This window comes from Mesoplodon mirus, assembly GCF_964341445.2.
Source record: "Mesoplodon mirus genome assembly, chromosome: X".
Taxonomy (NCBI): domain Eukaryota; kingdom Metazoa; phylum Chordata; class Mammalia; order Artiodactyla; family Ziphiidae; genus Mesoplodon; species Mesoplodon mirus.
In genome coordinates this window covers 61,015,847-61,033,126 of record NC_138981.1, presented here as the reverse complement: position 1 = coordinate 61,033,126, position 17,280 = coordinate 61,015,847, and the positions used below count along the sequence as shown (strand labels likewise).

The 17,280-nt window shown below is 47.4% G+C and overlaps 1 protein-coding gene across 1 annotated transcript in view; it reads right to left on the bottom strand.

Moving 5' to 3' along the window:
* PIN4 (peptidylprolyl cis/trans isomerase, NIMA-interacting 4) overlaps nt 1-17,280 on the bottom strand; it is a gene marked incomplete at its 3' end in the record, with an annotated part of 89,334 nt that continues 72,054 nt past the window's right edge. The window contains exon 4 of the mRNA XM_082609100.1: nt 1-90. Within this exon, the coding sequence (XP_082465226.1) occupies nt 1-90 (90 nt within the window). The remainder of the gene's footprint in view (nt 91-17,280) is intronic.

The window sequence follows — 17,280 nt, the reverse complement described above, 5'->3', positions numbered from 1 at the left end:
TTAAGGGTTGGTTTGTAAATGTGGTACCAATGAGACAAGGGTGCTTCTCAGGTCTCTATGGTGACGAGCATGTTGCCACAGGCTGGGAATCTGCCAAATATAAAGAAAGCAATAATGTCAATCAATTGTAACCTGATTGCTGGAGATAATGCTGTATAAGCAGGAGGGCCCTGGTTTACATGAGGTCTTGAAAAGATCTGAGCCAAAGAGTGACCCATTTTCTGTGTCTGACTGTCATCAAGTGCTACATGCAGTCCTTTGCAGTTTATAAAGCACCTCTGTGTGTTACCTCAGTGAATCTCCATGATGACCCTGCCAAGTGGGCCTTATTCATCATTTTACAGATGACAAAAATAAAGTTCAGGGAGGTGAGTCAACTTGCCCTAAATCACTCCCTACCACTAACGTCCACACCTTTACTAAGCCCACAGGGAGTGAGAGGTTTATGAACCCAAGGACAGAAATACCTCTAGGGTAGAGACAGAAAGTTCTTTCTGTGACCAGGTGGTCAACCCACCCACTTGGGTTCAGTCTGATTCTGTGCTCAGTTAACAGCTGTTGGCTTTGAAGAGCTTTGGCTCAGGGCCTTGGGAGGGGGGTAGGAGTCGTGTGGGGGAGGATTGCTGCCAGGCCAGTCTTTTGTTCATTCAGCAAACATTTACTGGACAACTACTATGTGCACAACAGTGCTAAGAGATTGGAATATAGTGGTGAATGAGACACAGAACTCCTCCCCCAACTGACGGCCTAATTCCAGGAGCCTGACAAGTAAATGTTTATAAATATGGTGTGATGGATGCTTTGAGAAGGGAAACACAGGGTGCTCTGGGGACCCATAGAAAAGCCATCTACAGTGGTCTGGGGGAGGGTCTAGGAAGGCTTCCCAGGGGAATCGATGCCTGAGCTGGTAACGGAAGGGACTTAGCAATAGAAAAAGGGGCTTGAGGAACCAGAGGATGGGAAGAAAAGAGCTTTCCACGGTTAGATAAGCAACAGGGACCTACTGTATACCACAGGGGACTAAACTCGATATTACGTAATAACGTATAATGGAAAAGGTTCTGAAAAATAATATATATATATATTTATATATATAACTGAATCGCTGTGCTGTACACCTGAAACTTACACAATATTGTAAATCAACTATACTTCAATATAATTTTTTTTTAAAGAATAACTTTCCAGGGAGAGAGTGAAAAAGCTGGGGGGTGGGGTGTGGCGAGAGTTTGTGGCAATGAAAAGAAGGGAAAAGATGTGGTGGGAGGGGTTGTGAGAGGTGAGCCTGGAGAGGGAATCATAAAATCCAAAGTAATATAATAATAACCTCATAATAATGATGTCTAATACAATATAAGAAGATCCACGGTGTTATTAATTGTAATTATTAATCATTAGTTGATTCAATCAATAATAGTTTATATGACTGATACTGCTAAGTTTAAAATCATAAGATCTCACTTGCAGTGAATGATTAAGGCACATCTTCTCAGGGCACGGAGCTCAGTGCATTCCACACACTACCTTCTGTCAGTCTCACAACAAGCCTACCAGGTAGGTGCTGCTATTGTCCTACTTTACAAATGAGAAAACTGCAGGTCAGAGAGTTTAACAAGTGTACTGAAAGTCACATTCGCTATTAGGTGGCTGGTCTGACATCAGGATCGAGGTTTAATATCGACTCCAGAAGGCATAAATTATGAATTTGGGATTAACATATACACACTACTATATATAAAATAGATAAACTACAAGGATCTACTGTATAGCACAGAGAACTATACCGATATTTTATAATAACCTATAAGGGAAAAGAATCTGAAAAAGAATATATAATTATATGTGTATATATATATATATATATACATATATATATATCACTGTACTGTCTACCTGAAGCTAACACAACATTGTAAATCAACTGTACTTCAATTAAAAACATGTATAGAGGGGCTTCCCTGGTGGCACAGTGGTTAAGAATCCGCCTACCAATGCAGGGGACACGGGTTCGAGCCCTGGTCCGGGAAGATCCCACATGCCGCGGAGCAACTAAGTCCGTGTGCCACAACTACTGAGCCTGCACCCTAGAGCCTGTGTGCCACAACTACTGAAGCCTGTGCGCCTAGAGCCCGTGCTCCGCAACAAAAGAAGCCACCGCCATGAGACGCCCGCGCACCACGACGAAGAGCAGCCCCCACTCTCTGCAACCAGAGAAAGCCAGTGTGCAGCAATGAAGACCCAATGCAGCCAAAAATAAATAAATAAATTTATAAAAAAAAGAAAAAAGCATGTATATAGACTCCAGAACCTATCCTGGAAAATGGCTTGCCTAATAGCACAGTGCCTCATCACACGTGTATAGGAATTTGGACTTAATCTTTTAATTTATTAATTTATTAATTTATTATTTTTGGCTGCATCGGGTCTTCGTTGCTGTGCGTGGGCTTTCTCTAGTTGCAGCGAGCGGCGGCTACTCTTCTTGAGGTGCAGTGGCTCCTCATTGTGGTGGCTTCTTTTGTTGCAGAGTATGGGTTCTAGGCGTGTGGGTTTCAGTAATTGTGACACGTGGGCTTAGTAGTTGTGGCTTGCAGGCTCTGTACTTGTGGCACACAGGCTTAGTTGCTCTGTGGCATGTGGGATCTTCCCGGACCAGGGCTCGAATCCATGTCCCCTGAGTTGGCAGGCGGATTCTTAACCACTGCGCCACCAGGGAAGTCCTGGACTTAATCTTAAGAGAAAGTCATAGAAGAGTTCTAGGCAGAGAAGAGACACCCAGATTTTGTTTTCAAAAGCTCACCCTGGGGCTTCCCTGGTGGCGCAGTGGTTGAGAGTCCGCCTGCTGATGCAGGGGACACAGGTTCGTGCCCCAGTCCGGGAAGATCCCACATGCCGCGGAGCGGCTGGGCCTGTGAGCCATGGCCGCTGAGCCTGCACGTCCGGAGCCTGTGCTCCACAACGGGAGAGGCCACAACAGTGAGAGGCCCGTGTACCGCAAAAAAAAAAAAAAGCTCACCCTGGCTGCGGGGTGGAAGATGGACTGGAAGGGAGGTAATAGAGGCAGAGAGGGCAGGGGAAGGCTTTGCTTTCTACTTCCTCTCTCAAATGGTGGTGGCTTGGACTGGGGAAGTGGTGGTTGGGATGGAGAGAAGGCAGTGGATTCATGAGATACGTAGGAGGTAACACTGACAGGCCCTGGTGCCTGATAGGATGTGGGGAGTGAGGGCAAGAAAACTTTGAGGATGCCTCCTGGGGCTCTGGCTTAAGCAAATGGATAAATGGAGAAGCAATTCCTCAAGAAGAGGAGCACTAGAGGAGGAAGAGGTTTCAGGGAAGAAGACACCCATGCAGTTCACACTGCAGGTAGAGCACCAAGTGGTCCAAGAGGCAGCTGGACAGATAGTTCTAGAGCCCAGAGAAGAGGTGTGGATCAGGCATCAGGAAAAAGAAGGCATCAGCCATGGAGGGATGAGGTCTCTCAGGTGCGCACAGTGAGCAAGGCAAGGGCAGATGTACCCCACCCGTTTGTAGGAGAACCAAGGGTAAAGGGCCTGCAGGGAACAGCGAAGAGTGGGCTTGCTCTTCTGGGAGGAGACAGCGGGCAGACCTGAGGTAGATTAGAGACTTCAACTTCTTGAACTGAAAGGACCTTTGGAAGGTATTTAGTTCAAATCTCTCTCTCAATTATAGATGCCTCCGCAAAGAGGGACACTGGGCAGCCCCATTGCCAATTTGAGCACTCATGTATTTTGTAGCAAGGATGAGGGCTGGGGGACTGGGTCTTCAGCCATGGGGAGGGCTACTGAGGGCCAATCCCACTCCCTCAACCCATCCCAGTCCCCCTTGGGATACAAGGCTCTCACCTGTGTGACAAGGGTTTGATCCAACTGTTTGAAGAGACAGTATAGCATAGTGGTTTAGCACACGGCCTTTTTTTAAAAAAATAGCTCAGTCTCTCTCTTTTTGGTTTTTTAAATTAATTAGTTAATTTATTTTTGGCTGCGTTGGGTCTTCATTGCTGCGTGCAGTCTTTTTCTAGTTGTGGCGAACGGGGGCTACTGTTTGTTGCAGTGTGCGGGCTTCTCGTTGTGGTGGCTTCTCTTATTGCGGAGCACGGGCTCTAGGTGCACAGGCTTCAGTAGTTGTGGCACACGGGCTCAGTAGTTGTGGCCTGTGGGCTCTAGAGCACAGGCTCAGTAGTTGTGGCGCACGGGCTTAGTTGCTCCACGGCATGTGGGATCTTCCTGGACCAGAGCTCGAACCCGTGTCACCTGCACTGGCAGGCGGATTCTTAACCACTGTACCACCAGGGAAGTCCCAGTCTCTCTTTTTAAAAATTTATTTTTATTATTTTTTAAATCTTTAATTCAAGTATAGTTGATTTACAGTGTTGTGTTAGTTTCTGGTGTACAGCAAAGTGAGTCAGTTATACATATATACATTTTTTTCATATTCTTTTCCATTATGGTTTATTACAGGAAACTGAGTATAATTCCCTGTGCTATACAGTAGGACCTTGTTGTTAAGCATATGGCCTTTACAGCAAGACTGCCTGCGTTCAAAACCTCCACCAGCATTCACTAGCTGTGTGACGTTGGGCAAGTCAGTTTACCTCCTAACGCGATTCTCAGCTTTCCTATCTGTAAAAGGGGATAATAATTGTACCAACCTCATAGCGTTTGTTGTGAGGATAAAATGAACTAGAACAGGGACTTCCCTGGTGGCACAGTGGTTAAGAATCTGCCTGCCAATGCAGGGGACATGGGTTAAAGCCCTGGCCCAGGAAGATCCCACATGCCGTGGAACAACTAAGCCCATGAGCCACAACTACTGAGCCTGTGCACCACAACTACTGAAGCCCATGTGCCTAGAGCCTGTGCTCCACAACAAGAGAAGCCACTGCAATGAGAAGCCTGCTCACCACAACGAAGAGTAGCGCCCACTCACCACAACTAGAGAAAGCCCATGTGCAGCAACGAAGACCCAACACAGCCAAAAATAAATAAATAAATAAATAAATATATTTTTAAAAAATGAACTAGAACATTCCCTGGCAGGTAGTAAACTCTATTGAATGTTAGCTGATCCTGGCCAACAAGAATGTATCTGACCCATTACAGTTTCCAAATCCAAATTCTCCAGGGCCCAATTGCTCAATAAAAATGCTTAGGGCGGGACTTCCCTGGTGGTGCAGTGGTTAAGAATCTGCCTGCCAACGCAAGGGACATGGGTTTGAACCCTGGTCCAGGAAGAGCCCACATGCCGCAGAGCAACTAAGCCTGTGCGCCACAACTACAGAGCCTGCGCTCTAGAGCCCGCAAGCCACAACTACTGAAGTCCACGTGCCTAGATCCTGTGCTCTGCAACAAGAGAAGCCACCGCAATGAGAAGCCCGCACACCATAATGAAGAGGGTAGCCCCCCGCTCCTTGCAACTAGAGAAAGCCCGTGCACAACAACGAAGACCCAACGCAGCCAAAAATAAATTAATTTTTTAAAATGTTTAAAAAAATGCTTAGGGCATTCGTATAGCAGGAACAACAACAAAAGTGTTTGAGGAAAGACTATGATAGCTGATATTTCAAGAGACTCCATCAAAGGAGTCATCACAGGAAAAATCTGAACTTGGTTGGACTTTCCCTTTTTACATTCTGTGATAAGTTCTACTCTGAATCACCTACTGATAGCAGTAGTATTGAGTGTAGATTTGGTGGGGGGTGGTTTACAGGTAGAATCTACATCTTTTCAGTAGTTAGAGCCTCTGGATCATAGTCTCATATAATCCCATTTGAGCCTCTCCTCAAGCCTGCGAGGGAAGTGTCATTTATATCTTTCTTTGTAGAGCTAGAAAATAAGGCTCAGAGAGGTCAAGAACCTTGGCCCAAGTTCACACAATAAATAGGGATGGGGCTGGATGGAAACCCAGGCAGTCTGTTGCCTGAGCCTCCCATGAAGTGGAGGGTTGGTGTTTGTGGTTCTGGAGGGGGGTTCCTCGGCATGGGCCTATTGGTCCCATGTAAGGGGAATTCATGTTTTCATGCAAGGAGTAAGGGAGTAAGGAGGCCCTGGTGGTAGGCCCCAGGCCAGGGTGATTCAGGCAGAAGGCAAAGATGGCTCTTTTGGAAAGCCCCCTCCTTGGGGGCCATATGTTCACAATCAGTATGTGTACCACTGGGGTGGGAGGGGTGGGCTGTCCTGGTCAGTGGCCAAGCCAGATGTTTGTCATGTGACTCCCCACAGCGCAGAGCTCACTACCCCTCATCATGTGGGAATTTGTGTGCCATAGCCCCAATCAGCTTCATCCCTTAATTCAGAAGGTTTCAAAGATCCTCTGGGCCGAGGCTGGCCCAAGGCAGAGCCAGGGAGGAAGAAGGCTGGCCTCCCATCCTCTCACAACTCCCTGTTGGGGCCCATTTCCTCGCACATGACTTTCTTTCCCTCACACTCTTTCTATGCCCAGATGCTCCCTGTCCTCCTGCAGCTTTCCCCACCGTAGGACGTCTACTAAGGCCTGCCTGGCCATTGGCTCCATTTCACCCTGCCTGTTGTGAAGGATGAATCCCTTTGCCCCTCTTTTCCTCCTAACAAAGCCCCACTCATCCTTACAGTCGCCTCCAATGTTGGTTGGCCCTCCTATGAAGCTTCTTCAGCTTCCCCAGAAAGGGAAGGGCAGAGGGGCAAGTGCTCAGGGAGCACATACTCTGTGCCAGCTGTAGCCCTGGGGGTTTTACATACCTCACCTCATTCAATCTTCACAACAGCCCTGTGAGGTTCTACAGGTAAAGGAACCCGGGTTCGGTGATGGAAAGCAACCTGCCCAAGGTCCCACAGCCGAGAAGGGCAGGGATCTAGCGCAATTTAACTCCCAAGTCCCTATGAACTTGAACTTTCTCCGGATTATACCGCACTGCCTGTCCCAGGACACGTTCTTCCTTGATCACCTTTAACTCCTTTCTTTTTATCCTACCACATGTCCAATCCATCAGCAAATCCCATTGGCTCTACCTTCAAAGTATATCCAGAATCTACCACTTCACCATCTCCACAGGCACCACCCTGGTCTAAGCTCCCATCATCTTTCACCTGGATCACTACAGTGGTACCCTTAGTGTTCCTTTGCCCCCCCTCCCACAGTGCTCCTAACTGCTTCACCCTTGCCCCTCACCACCCTCCGCCTCAACACACACACAGTCTATTTACCACGCAGAAGCTAGAGGGAGCCCATTAAAACACAAGTCAAATCATGTGTCTTCAACTCAAAATCCTGACCTGGCTCTTGTTTCACTTACAGTGTTCGTCCTTATGTTGGCCTACATGGCCTGTGTGCTCTCTCTGTTTCTGCCTCTCTCCTAACCCTCTCTCCCTTGCACACTCTGCTCTGGCTATTCTGGACTCACTCCTGCTCCTCCGGATATACCAGACATGCTCTTGTTTCAGGGCCTTTGTATATACTGTTTCTTCTGCCTGGAACATTCTTGGAAATCTGCACAGCTTGCTGCCTCACTTCTTTCAAGTCTTCATTCAAATGATACCTTCTCAGTGAGACTTTCACCATCACCCTGTTTAAAATTTTCCACCCCTGCCCTACCAACGCTTCCTGTTCCTACTTGCCTGTTTCATTTTTCTCCCTTGTTTGCACTTATCACCAACTGTGATGGCTCATTTTATGTGTCAACTTGACTGGGCCATGGGGTGCCCAGATATTTGGCTAAACATTATCTCTGGGTGTGTCTGTGAGGGTGTTTCTGTATGAGATTAACATTTGAAACAGGTAGACCTGAGAAAAGCAGATTGCCCTCTCGAGTGTGAATGGGCCTCACCCAATCCATTGAAAGCCTGAATATGATAAAAGTTTGAGGAAGAAAGAAATCCTTTCTCTCTGCATGAGGGGTATCAGTTCCCTCTTGCCTTTGGACTTGGACTGGAACTTATACTATCGGTTCTCCTGGCTCAGGCCTTTGGACTTGGACTGGAACTATCTATACCATTGGCTCTCCTGGGGCTCCAGCTTGCCCACTGCACGTCTTGGACTTCTCAAGCCTCCAAAATTGCTTGAGCCAATTCCTTATAGTAAATCTCTTTATGTATATATACACATCCTATTGGTTCTGTTTCTCTGGAGAACCCAGACAAATACACCAACCAACAGTATACTTTCATTATTTAAAAAAAAATTGTTGGTCTCCCTCCACGCCAACGTAAACTTCATGAAGGCAGGGATTTATGTCTGTTTTGTTCACTGCTGTATCCTCAGCACAATGCCTGGTACTTAATAAATATATGTTGAATGAATAATGGCCCTTATAATTGTACCTTGTTTGTGTGTCTTGTGTATGTGCATGTGTGTGTGTGTGTCTCCCAGGAGTCTGTGACATACTCCACCACAGAGTGGCCATTGCAGCCCTAATGCCAGGCAAAGTGTCCACCACCAAAAGTGCCCACTACATATTGAATGAAATGCCTTGATATGATCCATCCAGAATGTTGGGCTTCCAGAACCAAACAGGTGCGGACAAAGAATGTTGCCTGCCATTCCAGTAAACATCAAACGTTGCCGCCATCAAGCCGTCAGCCACTGCAGCCTCCCCCCACATGCACCCCTTCAAGGTGCACCCTGAGGGGAATTCAAATGGAGAAAAACAGAAAACATTCCTTTGCTTTGGATACTGACTGGCCTTAGATAGTTAAGATGCATATCTAAGGAAGAATTTCAATGACCACAGACTCTTGCATCTACTCATACGTAGAAAAAGCACTAAAATAATTAACTGAGATAGCTGATCCTCATGACTAGCAGTAACTTTTCCCAAGATGTATGCTTGACATTATGTATTTCCCAGGCAAAAAAAAAAAAAAAAAAAATTCCTGTGTATTCTGGCTCCTCCCCTACCTCTTTAGGAGCAGCTCCTGAGAGCTGTGTGAGAGGCTGACTCCCGGGCTACAGTCCTCAGTAAGGTCCCCCTCCCCCTCCCACCCACCCCCCCAAACTTAACTTGAAACCGTTAGGTTGTGTGTTTTTCTTCAATGGGCACAGGACAGAGCCCTCCTCAGTACCCTCCTCAGTACCGAGTGCAGGAAGACTCCCTCTCTGTTTCCCCCACCCCGCCCCAAACCCCAACCTCGGCTCGGCCACCTCCACCCGGCCTCCCTCCCTCCCTTCCTTGCCTCTTCCCTCCCTTCCCCCAGCCAAGCCCTCCGCGCCCGCCCGGGTACAGGCGATTATCTGGGGGTGGTAATTATTGCGAGTAAATTGGAAGTTGTTTTGCCCAGGGCTGTGTCTCACGCAGGTCGATTTGTATGCTTCCTGGGCACTTGTGACAATCCAGAAATGCCATAGCAACGGCCCCAGCGCCACCGGGCTCCGGGCGGCCGGCAGGGCCAGGGGCACAGCCGCACTCCCAGGCCGGCCTCCCGGAGCCTCGGTTTCCCCGTTGCTACCACCGGATGTTATACTAACCCGCACGCGGGCTGTCGTGGGGCAGAAACAAGATAATGGCTGGAACAGCTTGTACAACTGTAAATCGAGGGCCGGTTATGAGAACAATGATTATTCTTCTCTGTGGGATTGTCTCCTTTCCCATTTATTTCTCCCCGCCTTTCTGCGGCTCCCCCTGCCGCCTCGCCCCCGCCCGGAGCCAGCGCCTGCCAGATTCCCCCGCCGCCGCAGGAGCGAGGGCCCTGCTGGCCCGCCTTTGTTCAGTGCAAAAATCACGGCCCCTGAACACCTTTTGGCTATGAGGCCCACAGAGACACTGCCAGCTCATCCCGCGGAGGCCAAGCCACTGATTAAATTGTATTCACTCTGCCTTTCGGTCATTCAGATGGGCTGGGACTAGGCCAGCTGGAATTAGTGACAAATTTGAAGCAGAGAATATCGACAAAGAAAGGACGTTTTATTGCCTGCAATGACACGCGATAATTCAAAGGAGGCTCCCAGAGTGTTTCCAAGGAGAGATTTAGTTAGGGAATAAGTAAGACTTTTGCTAATTATTTGGATAGACGCAGACCTTAAAGTCCTTAAAATCAGTTTTGTTCCTTCCAAGGAGATGGAAAACAACCCTTCCTTCTCCAATCGCCTCCTCTGTATCTAAATCTGAGATCCTGACCAAAAGAAGGCTTTGAAAACAAGAAAGCACTGTTGAACTATTCATTCATTCCAAACATTTTTTAAGCACCTACTATGTGCCAGAACTATTTCGGGTATTGGACATCCAGATATGGAGCTAATGTTCTAGAGGAGGAACAGACAGTATGGAAGTAAACAGAAAGGAGATAAGTTTAAATAGTAGTAAGGGCTCTAAAGGATATAAACAGGAAGGTCTCGAGGGAGAGGTGGCTGAGATTTAAATGATAAGGAGCCAGCCATACTAAGATTTTAGGGGAAGGTGTTCCTGGCAGAGGGAATAGCAAATGTAAAGACCCTCTGTGGAAATGGGCTTGGTAGTTCCCAGAAAGCCAATGTGGTTGAGGTGAAATGAACAAACAAGATGAGATTCGGACAGGCCAGGTCACTAGGGATTTGCAGGCCACAGTAAGGAGTTTGGTTGGTATTTTCAGTGCATTGTGAACTCACTGAAAGGTCTTAAGCGAAGGTGTGATGTGATCTGGTTTATATTTTTTAAAAAGATTATTGGCTGCTGTTTGAAGAACGGATTAGATTTTCCTAATAAGAAAAATGGACTGAGAGACAGGAATAGGAGTACAGGGGCTGGTTAGGAAGCCATTGGTAAATGCCAGGTGGCTTAGGCTTGGGTGCTTGCAGTTGGGTGGGGAGAGGTGGAGAGCTTCAGGATGTATTTTGAAGACAGAGCCCACTGGGCTTGGTGATGGATTAGATGAGGGACAGGGAAGAGACAACGCTTCTAGTTTCTGGGTTTGGGACTTGAGCAAGTGAGTGGATGGTGTTGTCATATATAGAGATGGGGAAGACTTGAGCAGATGAGGTTTGAGGGTTGGGAATCGATACTTCTCTGTTGGATGTTTTCAGTGTGAGATCTCAGGGACGCCTTGGTATAGGAGTCTGGGGCTCAAGTGAGAGGTTTGGACCTAAGAAAGATATGTGGGAGTCCTTAATATTTAGCTAAGAGTTCTGGGAATTCTTGGTGATTTGTTCAAAGCTAACAATAAGCTAGAACAGAGATGGGGGATGGGGGTGGGGATAAATGCCTCCCTCCCTGCCTCCAAAACAATACCCTTGCCCTCCACTTGAATGCCCTTGACCTGTCTCAGTGAAGACTTACTCTCAGGGGAGATGCAAAATAAAACTATCAGGTATGCCTTTTTAATAGTCAGAAAGGTGAAGATCAGAAGGTTGCAAAACACTGTTAGCAAAGATGTGGGGAAACAGCACCCTCATATATTGTTCACGCGAATGTAAGTTTGCCCATCCCTTATGGAGGGCAATTTAGCAGGTTCTATCAAAATGAGACAGACACATACACTCTGACCCAACAATTCCACTTTTAGGAAATTATCCTACAGATATACTCACACATATTCACAGAAATGCATGTACCAGGATATTTATTGCCGCAATGTTTGTGATAGCAAAAGATTGGAAAAAATATCCATCAACGAGACTGGACAAATAAATTAAAATGGACTCTTACAATGGCATATACGCAGCCATTAAAACAAAGGAAGCTCTTGATGTTTTTATTTACTATTTTTTAATTGAGATGAAATTCACATAACATTAACTTCACTCATTTTAAAGTGTAAAATTCAGTGTCTTTATGTTTGTTTGTTTGTTTTTGCGGTACGCGGGCCTCTCACTGTTGTGGCCTCTCCCGTTGCAGAGCACAGGCTCCGGACACGCAGGCTCAGCGGCCGTGGCTCACGGGCCCAGCCGCTCCACGGCACGTGGGATCTTCCCGGACCGGGTCACGAACCCGTGTCCCCTGCATCAGCAGGCGGACTCTCAACCACTGTGCCACCAGAGAAACTGTTTTTTTTTTTTAACATCTTTATCGGAGTATAATTGCTTTACAATGCTGTGTTAATTTCTGCTGTATAACAAAGTGAATCAGCTATAAGTATACATATATCCCCATATCCCCTCCCTCTTGTGTCTCCCTCCCACCCTCCCTATCCCACCCCTCTAGGTGGTCACAAAGCACCGAGCTGATCTCCCCATGCTATGCACCTGCTTCCCACTAGCTATCTATTTGACATTTGGTAGTGTATATATGTCCATGCCACTCTCTCACTTCGTCCCAGCTTACCCTTCCCCCTCCCCGTGTCCTCAAGTCAATTCTCTATGTCTGCGTCTTTATTCCTGTCCTACCCCTAGGTTCATCAGAACCTTTTTTTTTTTGATTCCATATATATGTGTTAGCATACGGTATTTGTTTTTCTCTTTCTGACTTACTTCACTCCGTATGACAGACTCTAGGTCCATCCACCTCACTACAAATAACTTAATTTCATTTCTTTTTATGGCTAATATTCCATTGTATATATGTGCCACATCTTCTTTATCCATTCATCTGTTGATGGACACTTAGGTTACTTCCATGTCCTGGCTATTGTATATAGAGCTGCAGTGAACATTATGGTACATGACTCTTTTTGAATTATGGTTTTCTCAGGGTGTCTTTATGTTTTTATGTGAAACACTGTCCAAGATATATTGGTAAGTGCCTACCCTCACTCACCTTCGGTTCCCACCTCTGCTGGTGATAGTGGGAGGGACTTTTTCCAATGGGTATCTTTGAAAAGCCTCCATGACTCAGGACGCTGAGAGGGTTTGTTGCTAGGGAAAGGTGGCGGTAATATGTTAATCAGTGGTTCTCAGACTGCTGCACATTAGTGTCACCTGGGGAGATTTTTAAAATGCCCTTGCCCAGGCCCCACCTCTAGAGATTTTTGATTTAATTAGTCAGGGGTGGGGCCTGGGCATGATTTTTTTTAATTGAGGTGTAATTAACACATGGTAAACTGCATAGGTCTTTTTTAAAATTTATTTTTATTTATTTATTTTTGGCTGTGTTGGGTCTTCTTTTCTACGTGCGGGCTTTCTCTAGTTGCGGCAAGCGGGGGCTACTCTTCGTTGCGGTGTGCCGGCTTCTCATTGTGGTGGCTACTCTTGATGTGGAGCACGGGCTCTAGGCGCAAGGGCTTCAGTAGTTGCAGCATGCAGGCTCAGTAGTTTCGGCACACGGGCTCTAGGGCACGTGGGCTTCAGTAGTTGTGATGTGTGGGCTCAGTAGTTGTGGCTCATGGGCTCTAGAGTGCAGGCTCAGTAGTTGTGGCGCATGGGTTTAGTTGCTCCGTGGCATGTGGGATCTTCCCGGACCAGGGATCGAACCCATGTCTCCGGCATTGGCAGGTGGATTCTTAACCACTGCGCCACCTGGGAAGTCCCCAATCATTTTATTGTTGATTTGTAGGAACTCTGTATATACTCTGGATACTAGTCCTTTGTCAGATACATGTATTGCAAATATAATCACTGTTTAAAAGATCCCCAGTGATTCTAACATGAATCTAGGGTTGAGAACTCCTGGTACATTAAAGATCAGCCCCAAAGTCTCCCTACTTTTATGGGTCTCCAAATCTGCCCCCTGGCAACTATGCCTGAGGACTGGTTCTTCAATCTATGTGAACATCCAGGTCTGTGAGGATTTTAGGAGTGAGGGGTGCCTTGTCAGTCTTCCTTCTGTGGATCTGTCTGGCTTCTTGGACAGGTCTATTCATCTGAATTGTTCTCTTATCCTCTGATATGAGACCTTGGGTAAGTGTTTTTTTGTCTCCACCCTAAAATTTTCCTCATGTGAAACTTGAACTTATTGCTTGACCTATTCTTACCAACTTGAGATGGTGTGTGTCAAAGGAACAAAGATAAGTTTTCTCCTGAATGGAGCAAGCTGTATCCCAGGCACAGAAGGAGTGTGAATTTCTGTATCTCCTCTCAGCCATCATCCCCAGTCTTCCTACCGCTCACTGATAGGGAGACTCACTTTCTAGTAGCCTTGGCAACCATTCACCAAGGGGCTGAGAGTTGATAGCCTGGTCCTGGTCTCTTTGAATCTGCTGTGTACTTGCTTCATGACCTTGCATAATGCAATTAACCTCCCTGAGTTTTGATATCTGTGGCTGGTGAAGGAGAACTGTCATTTCTTGCTTGTTGTAGGGGAAATGGCTGGCATAAAGTAGGTGCTCACAAAGCCATTAGTTCCCTCAGAAGGGGAGCTGGGAAAGCTTGGCTCTAGGAGCAGTGCAGCTGGACTGTGAGAGGAGCTCTCTGCTTGGGGATTTGCCATGCCCTCAACATGCCCTGGTGTCATGTATCTGCCCCTTCCCTCCACACCTTCAGAGGCCTAGACTGGCCAAGGTCCCTCCTGCTGTGTTGTCCTCGCCCTGCCCTTCTTGGCTAATTTGAACAAAGCATCCCACGAGGGCCCCTAGGCTCTTTAAGCTCAGAGCAGATGGCTGGGAAGCCAGTTCTTTGGGACATACAGTTCCTGACTCAGATCTGGGCAGGGGGCCAAGGCCTTCGAAGGGCTGGAGAAAAACGTAACCCTCATCCCCCACACGAGAGCTTGTAGTTTTTACTGTCTGTCTCTTTTAGTGCCAAAGAGGCAAGAAAAAGGATCACAGAGGTTAAGGTTAGGTCCCCCCCCACCCCGCCCGACACCTCCAGGAATCCCTTCTTGGGCTTCCAGGGTGGAGCCTTGACTCCAGCTTTTGGGAGAGGCGCCCATCCGTGTAGGGAGGGTTTCTCTGCTGCTTCAGGGAGGGTGAGGGAGCTGAAAAGGAACTCACAGGGAGCTCCCAGAAATGCCCTTGACCTGGGGAACGTGGGTACAGGACATCCAGAGAATCTACCAACTCTTGGACCTGGCTAGAGCCCATCCATCTCACAGCCAAGCATGCATGACTTTGCCCCTGCCCAAGATTTGGGAAAGGAATAGAAAAGGAAAATCTTGTTCCTGGGTGTAACTCAGATTCCTTTACGCTATTTCCAGGCCCCTCTTGAAGCAGGTTCAAGAGGGAAACAGGGCAATGCTGGCAAGAGGAGTGGTTGGGATGGGCATGCTTGGACCTTCCCTCTTCCCTGGTTCCTGGTCCCTATTATTGTTTTGGATATATCAATCTCACCCACAGCCTCATTCGAACTCACTAACATGGTGCCCATTGCTCTCCTTTAGGATTAGTGAATTGACAGTTCATCCATCCATCCCTCCAACAAATATTTACTTATCAGCTACTACGTGTAAGTGCTTGCTAAGCTCTGTGAAGCTGTAACTGTGCAAAAGACAGATCTGTCCTTCACACAGCTCACATGAATATGGGGAGCCAGAGAGGTAATCAGGCAGCCACATTCCATGGACTAAATCTAAGGATAAAGGCAAGGTGTGTCACACTGCGTCACAGAGGACCACTGTTGAGAAGGATCATGGAAGGTCTCTGGAAGGAGGGAGACCTGAGAGCCAAGGAGTGGATTAGGGGATACTGAGACAAAAAAGGAAGTCCAGACAGAGGAAACAGAACGTGCGAGGGCCTAGAGGCAAGATTTGAGTAAGTGGAGGTGGTTCAGTTTGAGACGATCATGGTGTGTGTGTGTGTGTGTGTGTGTGTGTGTGTGTGTGTGTGTGTGTGTGTGTGTAGGGGCTGTGAAGAAGTGAGGCATAAGGTGGGAGAAGCAGTCAAGTGCCAGATCAGGGAGGCTTTGTAAGCCATGGTGAGAAGGCAGGATTTGATTTTGAGGGCAAAGAGGTGGCTTTGAAGGGTCTAGACTGGCCCATGACATGATCAGATCGGTGTTTTTGCAAGATCACTCTGGTTTCTGGGTGCGGAGACAATGAGGAACAGGCACAAATATAAAAGCTGGAAGAAAGTCAGGAGGCTATTGCAGTGAGCCAGGCTAGAGATAATAGTGGCATAGACCAGAATGGTGGCAGTGGAGATTGGCAGTGGCAGTTGGATTTGAGATATATTTTGGAGGTAGAGGCAACAGGACTTATTGGTAGATTGGAAAGAGGCCTCCCAATTTCTGACCTGAACAATTGGGGGATTGGCAGTGCTGTTCATGGAGACAGGGAATATTGAGGGAACAGGTGTAGGGGAAGGTAGGAAATGAAGTCAGTGTCATGTTGAGTTCGAGCTTCCAGGAAGACATGTCCTGTAGCCATCTGGCCATATAGGTCTGAAACTCAGGAGAGAGGATGAGGTTACAGACAGAATTGTGATGTGTTGGGAGTGGATGAGGTAGCCCAAGGAGAGTGGAGGATGCCATGTTTTCTGCAGCAGTACTGTCCTTCCTGTCAAAGGATTCCCTCCCCTTTGGTGCCTGCTTCAGCCCAAACCCTAGGAGACAGTTTAGAAAGCACTCATCAGACTTTGCAATTTAGTGCAAAGACCCTGTGGATAATCCTAACTCCTGGCTCCCTCTTTCCTCTCAGTTCCTGTCATTTCCACAGCATCTCAGGCTGACTTGACTAGTTTCCAATAAGAATTTATGCAGCCCCGGGGCTTCCCTGGTGGCACAGTGGTTAAGAATCCACCTGCCAATGCAGGAGGCACGGGTTCAAGCCCTGGTCCGGGAAGATCCCACATGCCGCAGAGCAACTAAGCCTGTGTGCCACAACTACTGAGCCCGTGTGCCACAACTACTGAAGCCCACGTGCCTAGAGCCTGTGCTCCACAACAGAAGCCACTGCAGTGAGAAGCCCGCGCACGGCAATGAAGAGTAGACCCCGCTTGCCGCAGCTAGAGAATGCCCGCGTGGAGCAACGAAGACCCAGTGCAGCCAAAAATAAAATATAGAAATTTAATTAAAAAAAAGAAAAGAATTTATCCAGCCCTCGGGCCAGGCCAGCTGCCGTTCTTAGGAAATTTGGTTTCCGGCTCCCCCTGCTGGCGGAGCTGGAGAAGACTCACCTCCTCCAAGCACCTTCCCTCCTTCCCCTGGAACAGACGCCTCTCACCCACAAAAGAGGGAATTAAGGCCTCAGTCTCAGTCCCCTTCTCCACCCGCCAACAAAACCTCCACCCACTTTAGAACCCTAGCTAGAAATAGGGGAGGAAAGCCTAATTAGGTATCTGGGAATCACAAATTAAATTCTTTCTGTTTCCAAATCACTTTCTTATTTTTTATGCCCCCAACCCACTCTTGATCTCCTTGCCCATGAAGACTTCATTTGGTTATTTTTATCTATCTCTAAAAATACCCTCTCCCATTCTCAGTCCCCAAGAGCAGCATTTTGCTGACACCAAGTTGGCTTCCCTCCTCCTCATATGCAGTGAAGCCGAGGTCTGTGCTGGAAAGAGCACTTGGCTG